This window comes from Trachurus trachurus, assembly GCF_905171665.1.
Source record: "Trachurus trachurus genome assembly, chromosome: 15".
In the NCBI taxonomy this organism is placed as follows: Eukaryota; Metazoa; Chordata; class Actinopteri; order Carangiformes; family Carangidae; genus Trachurus; species Trachurus trachurus.
In genome coordinates this window covers 27,980,726-28,000,752 of record NC_139906.1, presented here as the reverse complement: position 1 = coordinate 28,000,752, position 20,027 = coordinate 27,980,726, and the positions used below count along the sequence as shown (strand labels likewise).

General features: G+C 42.4%; 1 protein-coding gene across 2 annotated transcripts in view; it reads right to left on the bottom strand.

Annotated features, from left to right (window-relative positions):
• The window catches only part of LOC310998073 (ras and Rab interactor 2-like), a 54,711-nt gene extending 37,572 nt beyond the window's left edge, over nucleotides 1-17,139 (bottom strand). The window contains exons 1-3 of one of the 2 annotated variants that reach the window (XM_083987959.1): nucleotides 16,944-17,139; nucleotides 6,580-6,678; nucleotides 1,144-1,241 (exon numbers count right to left, since the gene is read on the bottom strand). In XM_083987959.1, the coding sequence (XP_083844085.1) occupies nucleotides 1,144-1,241; nucleotides 6,580-6,633 (152 nt within the window). In that variant the 5' untranslated portion in view covers nucleotides 6,634-6,678; nucleotides 16,944-17,139. The remainder of the gene's footprint in view (nucleotides 1-1,143; nucleotides 1,242-6,579; nucleotides 6,679-16,943) is intronic. The other variant, XM_083987958.1, reaches the window with a different exon arrangement.
• Between the last annotated feature and the right edge of the window lie 2,888 nt (nucleotides 17,140-20,027).

Genomic DNA, 20,027 nt, shown 5'->3' with positions numbered 1-20,027 from the left:
ATTGGCCCACGTGGCCCACTGTATCTATTTAACCACACGGTAATATGATGAACCTGATGAAGGTCCCTGAGACTGACACCTGCCTCTGGAGGTGCGCTAAGTCTTGTCTAACTTTGTCTACAAGCATCAATAAAACAACAGCTGATGGAGACTGGAAGGGTAACTCTGTTCCAATCAGCTGTCACATCCAAGTAATGATTTTCAATATGATCGATGGATACCGTCAACAGGTGATTAGCAGTGGTTTAACTGTATTCACCATTCAACCATGAGCGCTGGTAACAATCAGTTATCAGTTAGTTATCTTTTGGTTATCATCTGTCTGTTAGTTAGTTATCAATTAGTAATTCCTTTTTTTATCCTAACTGTTTTGGTTATATCTATTTTTCAGCACATTCCTGTTTTACTAATACAGTGTAGACCTCTCCAGACTAGTTTTTCAACCTCTCCGTTTTAAAGTTTCTCAATAAACCTCATCAGCTCAGTGGAAACTCCGCAGTCGTCAGAGGGGGAAAAAACTGAATTCTCCTGCAGATGTGACAAAAAACAGGAAACTTAACTCAGTCTTTCCTGCAGCAGTTGAAGTAAATTCCTGGAAACAACATGAATGCCTCTGGTCATATTTAGACAGGGGTTGGGTGGGGCCTCTTGTGGCTGACACGGGTATTACAACAACAAAGAAAGGCTCCCCGACAAAAACAGACTTCTCCCTGCTGAAAAGTAGGAGGAGTCTACTGTTTAATCCTCAAGTTATTTCATTACCTTCCACAGCTTCACTTACTTCTACCAAAGTCCTTGCTTCTACTGCTGCAGGAAAAGGGGAGTTCAGCTTGTTTGGACTTTTCAAATGTGTAGGAATTACTAATAACTATTATAAACACAGTATGTCAGGGCCAGAGTGGACAAATGATGACTGTTCTATTAACAGCTGATAATGGAAAACTATCAGTGAGTTTTCTGCCAGTTTAAGAAGTTAATATCCACGTTAAGAGACACATGGGAGGAATGTGAAAGCTGAGTGTCACACACCACAGGACACTGCAAACACAGAGGCCAGTCAGTGGTACGCTATCCTCTGCTGGTAGCCACAGAGAACTGCACCACACAGCCAAACCGTCCTACAGACACACACTCCACACTGACCTGAGAGCTGGCTCCGTGCTGCCGTCTCCCTCTGCAGGCTCGGCCACGGTCATCTCCTTCTTCAAGGTGCCAAGCTCCCAGGCAAACGAGTCGATGAGCTGCAGGGACACGAGACAAGAGTCAGTGACAGTTCAGAGATCAGTGAGCACATACAGAGTGTCTGTATTCAAATCCCTTGAACTTTTCCACATTTTGTCACATTAGAGTTGTTCCCTAATCACAGGGTCAGAGATTCAAACCCAGGATCCTAATGCACATTGTACATACATAGGGTGCCTTGCAAAAGTATTCAAACTTTTCCACATTTTGTCACGTTACAACCACAAACTTAAATGTATTTTATTGGGATTTTAAAGGGACAACGAGGAGTTTCTCCATCGCCAGAACGAAAAATTCCGCGACAATAAAAAAGTCTCTCGTTAATGTGGATGAATCTACGTTACCCACACTTGTTAATGGGCCCATTTTTGATAAATATATTGTTATTTTGTTATTATTAGGTTTTCATGGCAAGTCATGAGAATAACGCCGCCGAATTGCCGTTTATGGTCGGAACTACGGCGGTATGTGATCGTCTTCAAACCTCTGACTTTAATTCTTGATGAATGAAAACATGAGTCTGTCTTGCGCCGGTCAAAGAATTTTACGGTGCGCGCGGAGGCTCAAAAATGTAGCGTGAAAACGCTTCGCTTTTCCAAAACTCCTCGTTGTCCCTTTAAATGTAATTTATTGGGATTTTAAAGTATATTTTTGGGGGGCTTTTTGGCCTTTAATGTACAGGACAGTTGAGAGAGAGACAGGAAATGGGAATGACATGCAGGATAGGGCTTCTCGGTCCAGGATTCAAACCGGGGGTCGCTTGCAGTGAGGACTATAGCCTCAACACATGGGGCGGCTGCTCTACCAACTGAGCTAAACACCGCCTCATTTTATTGGGATTTAATGTGATAGACCAACACAAAGTAGAGCATCATTGTGGAGCAGAAGGAAAATGATACATGGTGTTGAAGATTTTTTACAAATAGAAAATGTAACTTTTTGGCCTACATGCAAAACTCTCTATGTGTGGCGGAAACCGAACACTGCACATTAACCTGAACACACCATCCCCAGTGTGAAACATGGAGGTGGCAGCATCAGGCTGTGGGGGCTTTTCTTCAGCAGGGACAGGGAAGCTGATCAGAGTTGATGGAAGATGGATGGAGCTAAATCCAGGGCAATCCTGGAGGAAAAGCTGTTTAGAGGCAGAAAAAGACTGAGACTGGGGCAGAAGTTCACCTTCCAGCAGGACAACCACCCTAAACATCCAGCCAGATCTACAATGGACTGGTTTACATCAAAGCATATCCATGTGTTAGAACGGCCCAGTCAAAGTCCAGACCTCAATCCTACTGAGAAGGAATTTGTAGCAAGACTTGAAAACTGTTGTTCACAGACTCTCTCTCTCCATCCAATCTGACTCAACTGGAGCTGTTCTGTAAAGAAAAACGGGCAAAAACTGCAGCTGTAGATGTGTAAAGCTGCTAGAGACAAACCCCAAAAGACTTGCAGCTGCTGTAACTGCAGCTGAAGGTGGTTCATCAAGTGTCGACTCGGGGGCTGATTCATATGCACGCTACACTTTTCAGATTTTTACGTAAAAAATCTTCAACACCACATATCATTTTCCTTCCACTTCTCAATTATGCACTACTTTGTGTTGGTCTATCACATTAAATCCCAATAAAACACTTTCAAGTTTGTGGTTGTAACGTGACAAAATGTGGTAAAGTTCAAGGGTGTGAATACTTTTGCAAGGCACTGTACAGAGACAGAGTTGTGCTCAACTTAAGGAGTGTGTTCAGTGGTTTCTGCTGACTTTCTTGTGGTCTGCATCTGGTCGGATGCAATTTGCATTTTGTCACCTTGTTGTTCTTAACATGTGTAATGACAATAAATTGAATCAATCAATCAGTTTAAAATTAATCCTATAAATAATTATCTTACTCCTGCTTTTATAGCTTATTTGCCTTGTGTATATGTCTTGTATTGATGGTTACATTGATGGACACTATTTTTTTCATAGTCCATTCATGTCTACAAGTCTAGTTCAAGAGGAATGAATACTTTTGCAAGGCACTGTACAGAGACAGAGTTGTGCTCAACTTAAAGGGATAGTATCATTTTTTTTTAAGTGGGGTTGTATGATCTACAAATAGCCCCTAAGTACTTTAATTGCAGTAGAAGACTCTCTGCACTCCTCCCGTTAGCAACGCCAGCCCATAGCCCTGCCCAGAGATTTACAACATACTTTGTTGTGAATGGACCCAAAGAAACGGCCTATTTTCGCGGCCTAAAAGAGGTTTTACGTGAAAAAAATACACAGTTCTATTGTTCGCTATAATATAATTTTTTCCAGCCCTTCAAAGTGCAGGAAAAACACAGTTTTTATTTGGACCTATAACCAATTCACGTATCCCTCCGCCCAGGGTTAGCGTCCAGCCGATCAGCAGTTGGTTAGCTCCAAATAAAAACTGTGTTTTTCCTGCACTTTGAAGGGCTGGAAAAAATTATATTATAGCGAACAATAGAACTGTGTATTTTTTTCACGTAAAACCTCTTTTAGGCCGCGAAAATAGGCCGTTTCTTTGGGTCCATTCACAACAAAGTATGTTGTAAATCTCTGGGCAGGGCTATGGGCTGGCGTTGCTAACGGGAGGAAGTAAAAAAAAAAAAAAAAAAAAAAGCCAGCCATGCTGTATGCTTGCATTAGGCCCTTTTCCTGTAAAAACACTGGTAATTAATAGTAATAGTAATCATCTTTATTAAACTAATGCCTGAAGAAAATTTGCGTGGTTGATTATTTCATGAATGCAGTATTTATATGAATCAAAGTAAACTGATTCATAACTTTCAACAGAGGTGAATAATTCACACTGTACACAGGGTGTGCTGTTTGTTTTCACTAGGGGTGTGCGTGCGTGTGTGTATAAATAATCTGACGGGGCAGAACAGGAAGTTAATGAGCTCCTCCCTCAGGCGTCTAAAACACCCTCCTTCACAGTAAAACCACTTCTTCCTAGAACTCAGACTGACCCCGATTCCTCTCTCTGTGACACTGCCCTCATGTGTTTCGTTTCCCAGTTGTTGGGACATGTTTGTGTTGAGCAACATCACATCAGCAGAGTGAGGAGGCAGCCGGTTTTATAGGAACTCACTCTGTCTGACCTGGTGGTTCTGTGGTTCACTGCCTCAAGACACTTTAGAATCACATTAACAAAAACTCCACTGACAACATCCACATCCACTGTTTACTAGAATTCTGCTTTTATGTGGACAGGGGGCCAGAGAAGAGGAAGGAAGAGGCAGTAAAGCTGTGCTCACATCTCCACATCAATGACTGGTTCAATGAAGTCAGAGTTGCTGACATGAAGTTAACTACATTTTACATCAGCAAATAATCTACCCACATATAGGACGAATCGTCTTGTTGTTTACTTCCGGGTAGAAAACCAGCATTCGAACAATAGTGACGGACAAGAGTTTCGCTATATATATATAATTTTTTTCATGTCACTATATCGCCGTTTAGACTAATCTGATGTTTGTAAAGTCTATAAAACCAATGATTGGACAAACATTACTATTTACGTGTGCACATTTTTGTAATTAGTCATGGTTATCATAGATTAGCCGGGCTAACGGTTAGCTACCTGTTTAACTTTAATAACTCAGTGACTCAACAAACCGTCCATAAAAAAAGAAATTCTCCAGCTGATATCTGAGTTACAACATGACTGAGCTAACTGGAGTAGTTTCATGTTGTGTCCGACAACGGGAGGGTTTTAACAGCTGACGTCCTGGTGGGGGTCATTCCTATGTTCCCACAGCCCTATGTTCCCTCAGCCCTATGTTCCCTCATTTCTAACTTTTGTTGTCACTGGAAATTAGGCCCTATGTTCCCTCAGCCCTTTGGTCCCACCATTGGTTGGGTTTAGGCAATGAAGAAAGGAGTTGGTTAAGTTTAGTAAAAAGACCAGGTAGAGGCTAGACAGGCCAGATAGGTAGAGTCCAGATAGGCAGAGAGAGTCCAGAGGGAACATAGGGCTGAGGGAACATAGGGCTGTGGGAACATAGGCACGCTCCCGTCCTGGTGTTAGCTTAGCTACCGCCATCAGCTGTCCCTGTCAGCTGCAGCCACTGATGCTTTCTAGACACTGTGATTCCCCCAAACGGAATAAATATACAACACATAGCGCACACAAAACACACACAGAGAAATATTAATGTTTCTTCAATCATTTCAGATTTGTCTAAACGGCGATAGGGCGTGAAAAATATGATATATATATAGCTAAACTCTCGTTCGTTACTACTGTTCTCATTCAAATTACATGCAGGTTTTCTACCCGGAAGTAGTTGTAAACAACAAGGCGATTTACTCTATACATAAGACAGTAGTCTTCCTTTCTGTTATTTTATCATTTTTACATTAAAATATCCCATTCTTCCTGGTTACGTTACAGCAGGTTGAACAGGTGTACTGACAAAAGCTTTGGCCTTTCACTTGCACAGGTTTTATCGCACATACCAACACTAACTCTGCTGTAGTTTACGTGAACTCGGGTAATCAGCAGGGTTATCCGTTTCACTTCACCGCTCTGCCCTGGCGTCCTGTGTGTGCGTGTATGTGCAGCGCCACTGAACACACCCTACTATCAAACTATGCCTGGAAAGGATAAAATCTTATCTCTACATGTGTTTCCGTATCTATCTTACCCTCACACTGCTGTGATAAGGGTTCTTAGCTTCTCAGCTGTGAGGTGTGGTAACACCATCAGCTCTTGTTACTATTTCTTCAGAGACTGGAAACTAACACTTTGTGATCTGTAAGATGATGACAAAAACCCACAGTAGCCTTATCTTTCTATGACTAAATCATTCTGCATATAACCCTGACTAATATTGTGTCAAGCACTGTAAAGAACATAGAGTGAGAGAAAAACAAGTAAAAAAAAAGTTTTAAATACACAGTCTAAGAAAAAAGAGTCAATAAAAAGTCAAGGGGGAGGGGCCCACTTCAGTATTCTTTCAGGAAGCCCAGAATTCCTAGCAACGCCCCTGCAAACACATGATCTCTTACTTGCACAACCAACAATTATTTCATTTCATTGTTTTTTCCTTGGTGCTTTTATGCTGTGTTTTTAATATTTTATATGTGCTGTTTTTATGCTGTGTCTTTTGCACTATTATTATAAGATGTTCTGTATGTATTTATTTTCTGTGAGGCGCCATACAAATAAAATCTATTATTATTATTATTATTATTATAACTAACCTGACCAGGTCAGTATATTCAATGTCAAAAGATAAACCTGTTCTCTTTGCCTTCCATCAGACAATCTTTATGTTAACTCAATGTGTGGACATGTGTGGATTTAGATTTGCGACTGATACCTTCAAGAAACTGCCCTTCCTCTCCTGCCTGCAGGGCTGACTGACAGAGGACATGATGCGTTCACGGTCTTCTCCGAGTCCTTCTGTCTGCTGAACCGTCTGTGGAGGAAAATCACATCAGGATCTCACATCAAGGAGAAACAGAGGGAGGCTGAAACATTCACTGCCATGGTTGATGACGTAAGGTTTAGAAACAAGATCACGAGTTGCGTTAAAATGAATGCTTCCTCAACATTACACAATCTTTGTCGTCATGTTCATCATGGTCATGAATGGTAGAAAGAAACAACTGGTATTATTTTCTCATGAGAATCAAACGCCACTGTCTTCATTCATTCATCCACCACAACCTCCTTACGTAGACTTGACATGACTACTACTATGACAACTGGATGTCACCTAGCAACAAATGTAATTAAGGCTAATAAAAAAGCCTGCTTCACAACCTATTCGTCACCTTTTTTTTTTTTTACAGAAAAGTCTCACATTATACCTCCAATTCACTGGAATTTGTTTGGTTTAAAGGGACAGTTCACCCAAAATTGAAATTCATTATCTACTCACCCTCATGTGGACTAAGGGCTGGGAGAAGTTTCAGAGTCCTCCGTGGCTTCTCTGAGTTACAGGGGGTCTCGGCGTAGCAGTGCATGTCCATATAACGGTTGCAAATGGATACCAACTGTCTTCGTACCAAAAAGACACACCAAAAAACATCCAAATACCTCCATGCTGCTCCTATGTAATGTCCGTCTTGTATTGAAGCCCCGAAATGCGAAATTGTCCTGAAAAAAATTAAATAAGTCTATATTTCAAGCTTGTTTTGTAGCGGAAGCTTCTCGAAAGCTTTGCGGAAAATCTCGAAAGGACAGACACAAACAAGCTTGAAATATAGACTTATTTAATTTTTTTCGGGACAATTTTGCATTTCGGGGCTTCAATACAAGACAGACATGACATACGAGCAGCATGGAGGTATTTGGATGTTTTTTAGTGTGTCTCTTTAGCCGTTTTCCCACTAAAATTAGCGGGTCGACGCGGGTTTTTTAAACGCGGGTCGACCCGCTAACAATCGGCATTTGGCCCCTTTCCCATTGACCAAAATGAGCCGAGTCCGACCCCCCGCTGAGGGATCAGACAGAGCATAAACCAGTCGCCCCGCTCTCATCCGCGGTGCAAGAGACACACACAGTCATGCCACAGCCGCCCGCCGCGGAGTGTCCGCCCGCCGAGGCAGACTCTCTGGCTGGCTGACCTGGAGCACCAGGACCGCGGAGGACAGAGAGTCTGCTGCGGCCGGATGACGGACGTCCGCGGCACAACACGTCAGTTAAACAGACTGTCGCTTCTTTTCTTTTCTTTTTTTCTATCGTTTTCGGTCAGTGTTCTCTGATCTTTTGATCCCAGTCTCGGATGAGAGCAGAGCGGAGCAGAGCTTTGTTTTGGTACGTGATATGAGACGCGACCGGCGCGATGACGTAGCGTCACGTAACGTTCAGTGTCATCACGTAAATTAGCGGGTTGACGCGGGTCTGGCGTTCCCACTGCAAGCCGTTAGGAGCCGAGCCGATTAAAGGCGATTTTAACCCGCGTCGCTTGCCGAGTCGTTTGACCCGCGTCGGCTCGGTGCGCCTTTCCCACTGCCACCAAAAGCCGATTGTTAGCGGGTTTAAACGGGTTTTTTGGCCAGTGGGAAAGGGGTATTTGTTACGAAGACAGTTGGTATCCATTTGCAACCGTTGGACATATGGACATGCACTGCTACCCCGAGACCCCCTGTAAGTCAGAGAAGCCACGGAGGACTCTGAAACTTCTCCCAGCCCTTAGTCGACATGAAGGTGAGTAGGTAATGAGTGAAATTTCAATTTTGGGTGAATTATCTATCCCTTTAACCTTACCAGCATCACTGAAGGGTTGAGTCAGAGGCGTGTGTGTGCGTGTGTGTCTGTTGAACACCTGTAATCACACCTTACACTGTCGCCATGACCGACCACACCCTGAAGCCAGTCAGGGGAGAAGCTGAGCTGCTGTGGCTCTGGAGGCTCTGGAGGAACTACAGGACGTTCCTCCTCCTCAACACAACAAGAGCTGAAGCATCTGCCTTATTTACAACCACAAACATTCCTTTTTTCTTTTAACTTGAGGTCCTCACAGACCTCACTGAATTTTAATGTCACTCAATACAACCTCTATCAAAGAGTGCTCATTTATGTACACAATGCTGAGCAGAGGGAGAACACATGCACACACTTCCACACACAGGCTTGACCCAGATGTGGTGGATCCTGTTACAGCAGCTGATGTGAGCCAGCTGTGTGAAGACATGCAAACAAGAGGAAAACACCACCAGCATCCGTCCCACTGGCACAATTCCCCACCCACTAACACTGCATCCATAGAGCCTGGACATAGATCTAGACTGGATCCTGTCTGTCCCTGGAAAACCCACCGGATCTGCTCAATAACTGAAGCCATCATCATCATCATCATCGGCAGGAAGCAGAGATGTGATCCTGAGACCACCACGCTTTCTGCCAATGAATGGCCCAGTCCAGTACCCACACAGAATGAGGCTGGACTCTGTCACAAACTGGACTTGGAGTCAGTGGCCTGGATCAGATTGAGCAGTTGGTCAATGGGCAGTTTTTGAAGCATCAGCAGTAATGGGGTTATACCGGACAGCTGATCTACCAATCACCAGTTACAACCTCCATCTTTATGATGGGAAAGAAATAATGAAACGGTAGAAACCAACAACTCCTCCATAACCATACAGGTCATTTTAACAAAGACCTGTAGACCTCACAGAAGACCATAGACCTGGCAGTAGACCTGATGGTAGAACTGACAGAAGATCTGTAGACCCGACAGTGGACCTGGCAGTAGATCTGTAAACCTCACAGAAGACCTGATGGTAGACCTATAGACCTGATAATAGACTTGACAGTAGATCTGTAGCACTGACAGAAGTTCTGACAGTAGATATGTGGACCTGACAGTAGACCTGATGGTATATCTGTAGACCTGACAGTAGACCTGATGGTACAGTAGATCTGTAGACCTGACAGTAGACCTGATGGTATATCTGTAGACCTGATGGTAGATCTGTAGACCTGACAGTAGACCTGACAGTAGACCTGATGGTAGATCTGTAGACCTGATAGCAGACCAGACAGTAGACCTAACAGTTTCCTGACAGTAGATCTGTAGACCTGACAGTAGATCTGACAGTAGATCTGTAGACCTGACAGCAGATCTTTAGACCTGACATTAGACCTGGAGATCTCACAGTAGACCTGACAGTAGACCTGATGGTAGATCTGTAGACCTGACAGTAGACCTGATGGTAGACCTGACAGTTTCCTGACAGCAGATCTGTAGACCTGACATTAGACCTGGAGATCTCACAGTAGACCTGACAGTAGATCTGTAAAACTACAGTTGACCTGACAGTGGAACTAATAATAGATCTGTAGACTCCACAGTAGACCTCACAGTTGTCGACCTTACAATAGACCTGTACACCTGACAGATCAGACAGCAGACCTGTATACCTGTCACTAGATCTATAGACTCAACATTAGACCTCTAGAACTGAAAACAGATCTGTAGAGCTAACAGTAGACTCAAGGGTCTGTTAGCAGACCTGTAGACACGTATGGTATGCTTTTTATCCTCTTCCACTCATTTACTCTGGGTTTTCCTCCTGTATAAATACACAGGCATTATTCAACACTGGATTACCAGAAAACAAAAGAGGAAACTGAAAATCAACTCAGTGTGTGTGTGTGTGTGTGTGTGTGTGTGTGTGTGTGTGTGTGTGTGTGTGTGTGTGTGTGTGTGTGTGTGTGTGTGTGTGTGTGTGTGTGTGTGTGTGTGTGTGTGTGTGTGTGTGTGTGCATGCCTGCGTAACACACAGTCACAGCAGTTGAGTCACTCTTATTCACAGTATTGATGAGGTGGAAAAACTACGTCTTTATGCAGAGAAGCCAACACGTCAGTGCCCACAGATCTTCAACACAAATTATGTGATTTCATGTAGCTGGAACTTTGCTGCAAGTGTGTTGAAATAGCAGAGAGTTCATGTGCATGACTCACGTCGTCTGACCTACAGGGCATATTCACCTCACACTCACCAAGTCCAATGTTTTGATCAGGGTTCTGCAGCTGTACAATCTGACACATGTTACAGCTGTGTTAACAACCAAACCACTGAACCGGGTCAGGAACCAGATCTGCTGCTGCTCTGAACCTCCTGACCCTGTCAGGCAGGACAGGACTAAACAGGGTCAGAGGATGGCAGCCATTTAGTTCATTTGACATGAAACACCTATGTTTAGCTCACACATTACAGTTCCCCTCATACTCTGTGTGCATGCATGTGTGTGTGGGTGGGTGTGTGTGTGTACCCACTTTGCAGGGCGAAGTTTCATTCCAAGGAAAACCAACCACATACAATGAGGAAGTTCTCTGTAACCACACTCCACATTTTGTCATTTTGCACTGTTATCAAACCTACAAGTAAAATAAGTTTCTTCAGTGCAGTGGAAATCTTGATGTAAGTTTGAAGTGCTAAGTATTATGTCATTTTTACATTTAGGAAATGATGTACTCTCAGAAGACATGAGTTTTTAAGAGATTGCTCTGTTCCACCATCAGGGAACCACAGAGGAGAACAGTCTGCACTCTGCAGGGGTTTCACTACAAAGAAGTCCTGCTAGAAGATCAGTGCAGCAGTGGAGGCCAGAGATAACCATTGTCTGGACCAAGCGCTGAGTGGTGTATTGAGTCAAGACCTGACTTTTCTAAAGCTGTATAGATCAAAGAGGCAGGACTGAGACACACCCTGTTCTTCAAGCCAAAGTGTACGTACACCTCCTCAAAAAGAGAGCTATAGTCCACAGTTTGTGACACCCTGCCCCCAGGAAAATAGAGACCTACGTTTAAAGGGATAGTACAACATTTTGGCAAAATCGCCTATTGCCATAATCCCTATATCCTACCTATTCTTAAAGGGATAGTTCACCCAAAATTCAAATTTCACTCATTATCTACTCACCCTCATGTCGACTAAGGGCTGGGAGAAGTTTCAGAGTCCTCCGTGGCTTCTCTGAGTTACAGGGGGTCTCGGCGTAGCAGTGCATGTCCATATAACGGTTGCAAATGGATACCAACTGTCTTCGTAACAAAAAGACACACCAAAAAACATCCAAATACCTCAATGCTGCTCGTATGTAATGTCCGTCTTGTATTGAAGCCCCGAAATGCGAAATTGTCCCAAAAAAATTAAATAAGTCTATTTTACAAGCTTGTTTGTACCGGAAGCTCCTCATCCCAGTTCGTCAAATTTGGACGAACTGGGAAGAGGACAGACCCTGGTTCGTCCAAATATGACGAACCGGGAAGAGGAGCTTGAAATATAGACTTATTAAAAAATTTTCGGGACAATTTCGCATTTCGGGGCTTCAATACAAGACAGACATTACATACGAGCAGCATGGAGGTATTTGGGTGTTTTTTGGTGTGTCTTTTTGTTACGAAGACAGTTGGTATCCATTTGCAACCGTTATATGGACATGCACTGCTACGCCGAGACCCCCTGTAACTCAGAGAAGGAACAGAGGACTCTGAAAATTCTCACAGCCCTTAGTCCACATGAGGGTGAGTAGATAATGAGTGAAATTTCAATTTTAGGTGAACTATCCCTTTAAGGTTAGGTTCATTACCTTTAATTGTCAGTGCAAGCTGTTTTTAGATCGGCAGGGCAGAGACGCGAGCTGCTCAGCTAACGCAATGGAGGCGGATGGTACTTTTGCCATTCCCTCATTAAACTCATCAAATACACAATCCAACAACTCCAAAAACGCTCTCGTGGACATGTGCAGGCAAATTTGCAAAAATGCTGAACTATCCCTTTAACTCCACTAACCAGTGAATGCCCAGACTGAACATCAAAATGACATGCATGTTCAGGAAAGTCTCGTGGTTCTGAAAATCTATGAATTTTTGTAGACCCCTTTCTCCGATACATTTGTATCTCCGTAGCGCCGTCTGCAACTGCACTCTGCAACTTTCCACCGCAGTTCCACTAAGCTTCAAACACCAAGCTCAAGCCCAGTCTCCCTGCTCCTCTCACCCACACACCAGCCCCCTTGTGCTGGGCCCCATGGCCGATCAGCCTAAAAGAGCTCCGGCGACACACAAAACCCTCTTTGCTTGGCACCGGCAATGGCAGAGGCAGCGGCTCCATCAACAAATTTACGTTGGCTTCTGTGGTTCTCCGGGACTACAGTACATACAGTGTTTACGACACAGCTAGCAGACAGTTGCCCTTCTCAACCAGAGTACTAAAATGTACATTGCGTTGCTTTAAACAGACATTTCAGTTTTTGTTGTAAACATACTGATTTTGTTTTGAAAAGTGCTGCATTGATAAAGTTATTATTACCACTTGTTATTATGATACAACCAGCAAAAAGGTGACTTAAGGGTGCACTACTGCAGCATGGAGGTTGGCGCTGTAGTGTAGAAAATGTTGTTGATTATCATTTTATACGGTAATTAAGAAATATAATTACGAACCTTCAACAATTCTGTTTTTTTCAACCACTTCATCAGTCGGCCTCCTGCTTACAAGTTCTACTTTTACTCTTCAGCTATTGCTTCATCTATATTAGTATTGCTTCAACAATGCTGTCAATTTTCAAAATAGTTGAATATACTTAACTTTTTCAACTTTATAGGCTACTAATGTTTCAATTCAAATTCAATTCAACAATTCACGCATTTTTCAACCATGCCATGTAAACAGACATTCTTCTCACATGTTCTCCTTTAAAGGGATAGTTCACCCAAAATTCAAATTTCACTCATTATCTACTCACCCTCATGTCGACTAAGGGCTGGGAGAAGTTTCAGAGTCCTCCGTGCCTTCTCTGAGTTACGGGGGGGTCCGTGCAGCAGTATTTGTCATATAATGGTTGTGAATGGATACCAACTTTCTTCGTCCAAAAAGACACACCAAAAAACATCCAAATACCTCCATACTGCTCGTCTGTAATGTCCCTCTTGTATTGAAGCCCCGACATGAGAAATTGTTCTGCCGGTCAGTGCAAATCACGCGAGATTTGCACGGACACAGTGAACCGAGACAATGGGAGCTTCAGCTACAAACAAGCTTAAAATATAGACTTATTTAATTTTTTTCTGAACAATTTCTCATGTCGGGGCTTCAATACAAGAGGGACATTACAACAAAAGTTGGTATCCATTGACAACCATTATATGGACAAATACTGCTGCGCGGACCCCCCCGTAACTCAGAGAAGGCATGGAGGACTCTGAAAATTCTCACAGCTCTTAGTCGACATGAGGGTGAGTAGATAATGAGTGAAATTTGAATTTTGGGTGAACTATCCCTTTAAATCTTCAACTATTCATTCAGCTTTTTTTAGCACATCTTCAGCAATGTTTGCCCGTTGTCAATTCCCAGTGTATTTGAGCAGGCTTCAGCTGTTATACTTCAACATGTTCTGCCTTTTTAACATTTCTACAGTTTTGAGGCCTATTAGCCATAGCTTTAGCCTTTTCAGCATTGCTTTTCCCAGCCTTCAGCATTCACGTGCCTTTTTCTGCAGGAAATGCATTTAGCCAAGTCAGTCATACAACTGACCAGGGCCAACATGGTCCTCTGACATTCCTCTGACGTGAGAGAGACACCAGGAATGGTCTGCCTCAGTCCTGACACTGAGCACTAAGCACATTAACAGATTTCTGAGGAGATTGGAAAACCAGGGTCTTGGCTGGTACCAGGAAATAATTTGGCACTTTATCATGTTTCTCTTTCTCTCTCGCTCTCTGACTCACACACTGTTTGGTGACAACAGGTGGGGGTCCTGTCTGAGGAAGTTTTAACACCAGTCTCATTACCATGCAAACAATAAAGGACACACCAGGCTGTGAGGTGAGGCATTCAAAGGATGGAGGAAATCTGAGAATGACAAATCCACTGATGCTCCAGGCCACACAGAAGAAAACAGGATGACATCTGAGTGTTTCCTCACACGATGACTCATATTATTGTAGCTTATCCTTCTATTCAACAATTAACACTAAAGCATTAGTTCTCTTTATTCTCCCTAATCCCTGTCAGAAGCTCCTTTCAGTGCAGCTCTAATGAGAGACCATCTGCAATTATCACATCAACATGAGCTCTGTCTGAAGAGCAGCGCAACTTCACACAACACATTAATGCCATAATAACATCAGTGTTACACAAAACTGTTTGTGAATCTGTTTAATTTGCTTCACTTGTCAGTTCTGGCTGTATGTAGCCTACGTGTATTTAATCACTTTCTCTTGCTGAACATATCTGTGCCTTTTGTGTACTGTGTCCCACCGAGTTAGTTGTGTGTGCCTTATTTGATTAAAAAGCAGGTCAAAGTCCTATTAGGTATTGAAACTAAGACTGCTTTTTGTAACAAGTTGTAAATGTTCTCTGTAGTAAAGCTGGACATTTTAACATGGAAGTCTATGGGGACTGGCTGACTGCTGGAGCCAGATTCTAGTGACCACTGGAGGAAGTGAAACTTTTGAAACTTCATTGCTGCCTAATTTTCCTTAAAACAAGCAGTCAGCACTTCAAATGTGTGACGTTACAATTAAAAGGTCACCCCGGCCTCTCAGGCCCACCTGCCTGGACCTGGACCTGCACCTCTACCTGTTCATCCAAATCTTGCGAAATTTTGTCTCTCAGTGTTTACCTGAAATCTGTTGTATTTTGTTTCGATCAGTGTGACCCAATCAGACAAGAGTTTCAGATCTTATCTACTGATTGGCTCACTTCCCCATGGTTGCCTGAGACATGGAGAGATGATTTTTGGATCTTAAAAATTAAAATTAATTAAAATTAATTATGGGTCCTAAACATTATAGATTATAATTATAATTTCATGTCCCGCTGCCAAATCCTGTTTACTATACTAAAATACAACCCTGCTGCCAATGACATAGCCTATAATCCAGTGTTTACTATCTCATTGCACTATTACCTCTTTGTTTATTGGCACTATCAACTGACCACCTTTACTAGATAGATAGATAGATAGATAGATAGATAGATAGATAGATAGATAGATAGATAGATAGATAGATAGATAGATAGATAGATAGATAGATGCCTTTTATTGTCCCATAAAAGTATCAAACAGCTGCAGCTCGAGTTTTAACCAGAACAAAGAGATCAGATCACATCAGCCCGGTTCTTAAGACCTTACATTGGCTCCCAGTCGGCTACAGAATAGATTTTAAAGTTCTGCTACTGGTTTACAAATCACTGAATGGTTTAGGTCCAGAATACATGAATGACAAGTTAGTAGAGTATAAACGCAGTAGAGCTCTGAGATCTACTGACTCTGTGCTTCACTATCTGACCTGAGTCAGTAGATCTCAGAGCTCTACTGGGTTTATACTTCAAACCAGACATGGTGAAGCAGCATTTAGCTGTTATGCTGCACACAAGTGGAACAAACTACCAGCAGAACTGAAATCAGCCCCAACTGTAAGCACTTTTAAATCCAGGTTAAAAACATTTCTCTTTTCACGTGCTTATAGCTGAGCTCTTTTAAGAACTTAAAACTTTATCTATTTTATTTTATTTTATTTTACTTTTATTTGCTCTTGCTCTTAATTCTGTTTTTAGTGTTTTGTTTGTTTTTATTCTGTTTTATGCTTCTTTTTTAATGTTTTGTCTTTATGTAAAGCACATTGAGTTGCCTTGGTATGAAATGCGCTAATAAAGATGCCTTGCCTTGCCATAGGAATTTCACAGTCTGTCACAGATGACAGAATATAGGACAGCATGTCTACACCACCAAAAACAGACACATTATCACACATACATTTGTATAACAGGTTATAGTGGGAGTTTGATGAGTACGGAGAACTTGTAGGCTATGTGTTCTCTCTTCTTGCTCAGTTGTTGCTGTCCTCATTCTGTCTTTTGTGTAAAAGCAAACTGACGATAAACCGGAGTCAAATTCTGCACACTTCGCAAATAAATGTGACTCTGATTTTTATCTGATCTCAACACACAGTCTGCAATGTGTGCACTGTGCAGGTTAGCACTGACGTCAGCCAACAGGTGGAGATGACTCGTACGACACGTCCCACCGGATTCCTCTTGGTTGTGTTGCGGTTTGTGCCGGTGACCGAGCAAGCGCACACGGACACCGACACCGACAGTGTCCACACACAGACAGACAGACACACACACAGTTATAGTAGAGTTGGTGGAGGTGACACACAGAGGACAGAGACACGGTGTAAACACCAGTGTAAGACCAAGCTAACGGCTAACTTTAACCAACCTACCTGTTACAGACCGAGTGTTTGTCCAGTTCGGCAAAGGAAAACTTCAACGCTCGGACCATAGGCTCCAGATGTAGAAATCATTGTAGCTCCATAAAGAGATTATCTTCTGTCTTCATGACTTCTCATAATCAATAATCAATACTTTTATACTTTAGGGTCCATAAATCCAGAGAACAGGGTCCCTCCCGTGCCCCAACTCCTTTGAGGAGCTGAGAGCTGCTTTGTTCTCGGGCTGTAAAGACAACCGCAAAAACAAAGCACTTCCGCTTGGGCTTTTCAAAATAAAAAATGACGTTACTTTACGTACAAGGGTTAAAGGTGAACTGAGTTTCCATAGATGTTACGAGATGTGGGTTTCTGCAAAACATCGTATACTATTGGCATTAATGCATTAAAACGATACAATTATTAAAAATGATGACACCGGGGACTTTAATCTTAAGGGAAAGGCCCACTTCCGGACGTGTTCCTCCCTAAATGATTAGCTTGATGTTTCTGCAACATTGGAGCAAAACAAACTCCGAGTTAACTTTCAGGTCACGTGTCCAGAGTAGACCGGGATTGTTATCGGTCCAGAGGCCTGCGGTAGCCAACGAAACGAGTTAAACCAACCAATTACCTAAACCTAACATTGATCGTCCCTAGATAACCTATATTAAGAAGCTGGTCATCAACCGCCTCAGTAAACCCTCTTTCTTTGATGTGAAAGATGCAAAGTTGTCAAAGCAACATTGTCAAGAGTGAACTATGCCTGCAATTAAATTAGCTACTTCCAAAGGTGTCTATTATGCATCTATTAGGCTGTGATGTGATGCAGACGGTTAGCTGCTGCAGAAAAAAGGCAGAGAAGAGAAGTGGTGTGGACAGTCTGAATGAAATCAAAGATATCAGAGGTTACCAGATATAGTCAAAGAGTTTCCTCATGTTATTCTGAGCTGAGATGAGGAAGAGTAAAAGCTTCTTCGCTGTCCAGAATCTTGTTCCATTATCATTTCAAATAAAGTTAACAGTTATTGCAGTTCACAAAACTCTGACTTATTACTAAAGTAAAACAAGCAAGAAAATAAGTAAAAATCTTGATGTGAAAAATAACGTATTGAGTTGAGAGTGCCACAGTGTGTCTTACAATGCATTCATCTTTTAATTTCAGTTTCATTTATTCATTTTAAAAGCTGAAAACAGAGGAGGAAGGAACAAGACACATTTACTGACATCCCTCTGTCTGTCTGTCTGTCTGTCGGTGTGTGTGTGTGTGTGTGTGTGTGTGTGTGTGTGCGTGCGTGCGTGCGTGTGTGTGTGTGTGTGTGTGTGAGAGAGAGAGTGTGTGTGTGAGAGAGAGAGAGAGAGAGAGAGAGAGAGAGAGAGAGAGAGAGAGAGAGAGAGAGATTACCGGAGAACTGATTGTTTTTTTAATTTGACAAGATTAGAATGAAACAAGACAAAAAGTAAAATAGAATATAATTTAACAAATAACCAAAAATATATATAGCATACATTTAACAAACTATGGGCAGCTGCAACATAAGATGTGAATCAAGTGAGGATTCTTAATGCTCTATTTGATCTGTCTATGTATTATGTTGACAGCTTTAAAAAAAACATGTCACAGATCAGTGCATAAAAGTGAGAAAACAGTAGGCTACTACGCACTGTGAAACTGAGAAACTCAGAACTGCAATTTGACATGTTGGATTCCTATTATAACAGCAAAGTAAGATTCTTCTAACAGGATGAATATCACATACATAGAGAATACATGTGTCCATATTTATATTGAGACTGAGCTCATTAAAAACCAACCCCAATACAACAAAAATTATTCAATTAGTGTTGAAGCAAAATATGAAACAATCCTTGAAGCCCACAAGTCTTACCATGTGGTTGTGGTTCCAACTGCACAACATGTGTGTTTTAATGGAGACAATTCCCCCAGGAAACACTCATCTCAGTGAAAACACTGCAGCTACAGTTTGTTGTTGGTGATCCGACTGTGAATATGACTCAACAGGACAGTGGTATTAATCAGAATGCTGGTGGTGTTATATCGCCCCCTACACGACAAACACACTCTGTGCAGATTCTCTCCATCAATGGAGTTACAAAGCTGCTCTAGGGGACGTTACTGCATTCCTAACAAACTCCACAACAATCTCTATAGGGGCCAGACAGTCTAGGCTGTCAGGACCCCTTTGTTTTCGCCAGGATTCTTCTTCTTTTAGGCACATCAAGCGTCTAAAATTTAAAAACTTTGAAAACTCCTAACAAATCACTGTATGTGCTACAGTTTTGCAATTTTGGAGTCATAGTAAATAACGTTGGGCAAATATAAGAATTTTATCTGAAAAACTGATTTTTTGAAAACATTTTGGATTCTGTTCCCATGTGAACAACTGCAGTCAATGTAAGAGTGGCAGTTTTTCACATATGGAGCAAAACACTTAACGCTAAAAACAAGTGACCAACCTTTCCAAGCCGTCAAGATGCAATACATGTATTATCAGATTTTTGTCTTGATTTTTGACACCCTTTCAACAGCTCTCAGTCCTCTGGACTTGTTCTTCCAGACTGAGGAGCCACTTTGTAAATGTCGGTGTGCATGTAGCTCTGGTTAAAACCGTCAGCTTCCTCAGAATCTGGAATGTCTGCAGGAGGTTTGCAGCAGCGACGGCTGCTCCCTCCCTGTCTGAACGGGGCAAACCGCAGCCACTTCTTCACCACGTCGGCGTACTGGTGATGAGTGGCCTCTTTACCCACCGGCGTCCGTTTCAGTGCCCCTGAGAGGTAAACGCAACTGTCATTCCAGATCAACAAACACTGATCAAACAGTCCAGACCATATCAACCCAAACAAAGTCATTAGGTGAACGGGACACAAGCATGTCTGTCAAGTAAGTTGCTATCGTTCAACTGCTCAACAACACAGCTCATAAAGGAAACTGAGGTTCGTCATGTGTGGATAAATATTTTTATTCAATCTCATGCACGTGGAGGAGATGCAACTCTGTCACCTTCAGAGGCAGGAAAACACGCAAGACGACATGGGGCAAAAACACATAATCTCGTATATGAACTGACATTGAA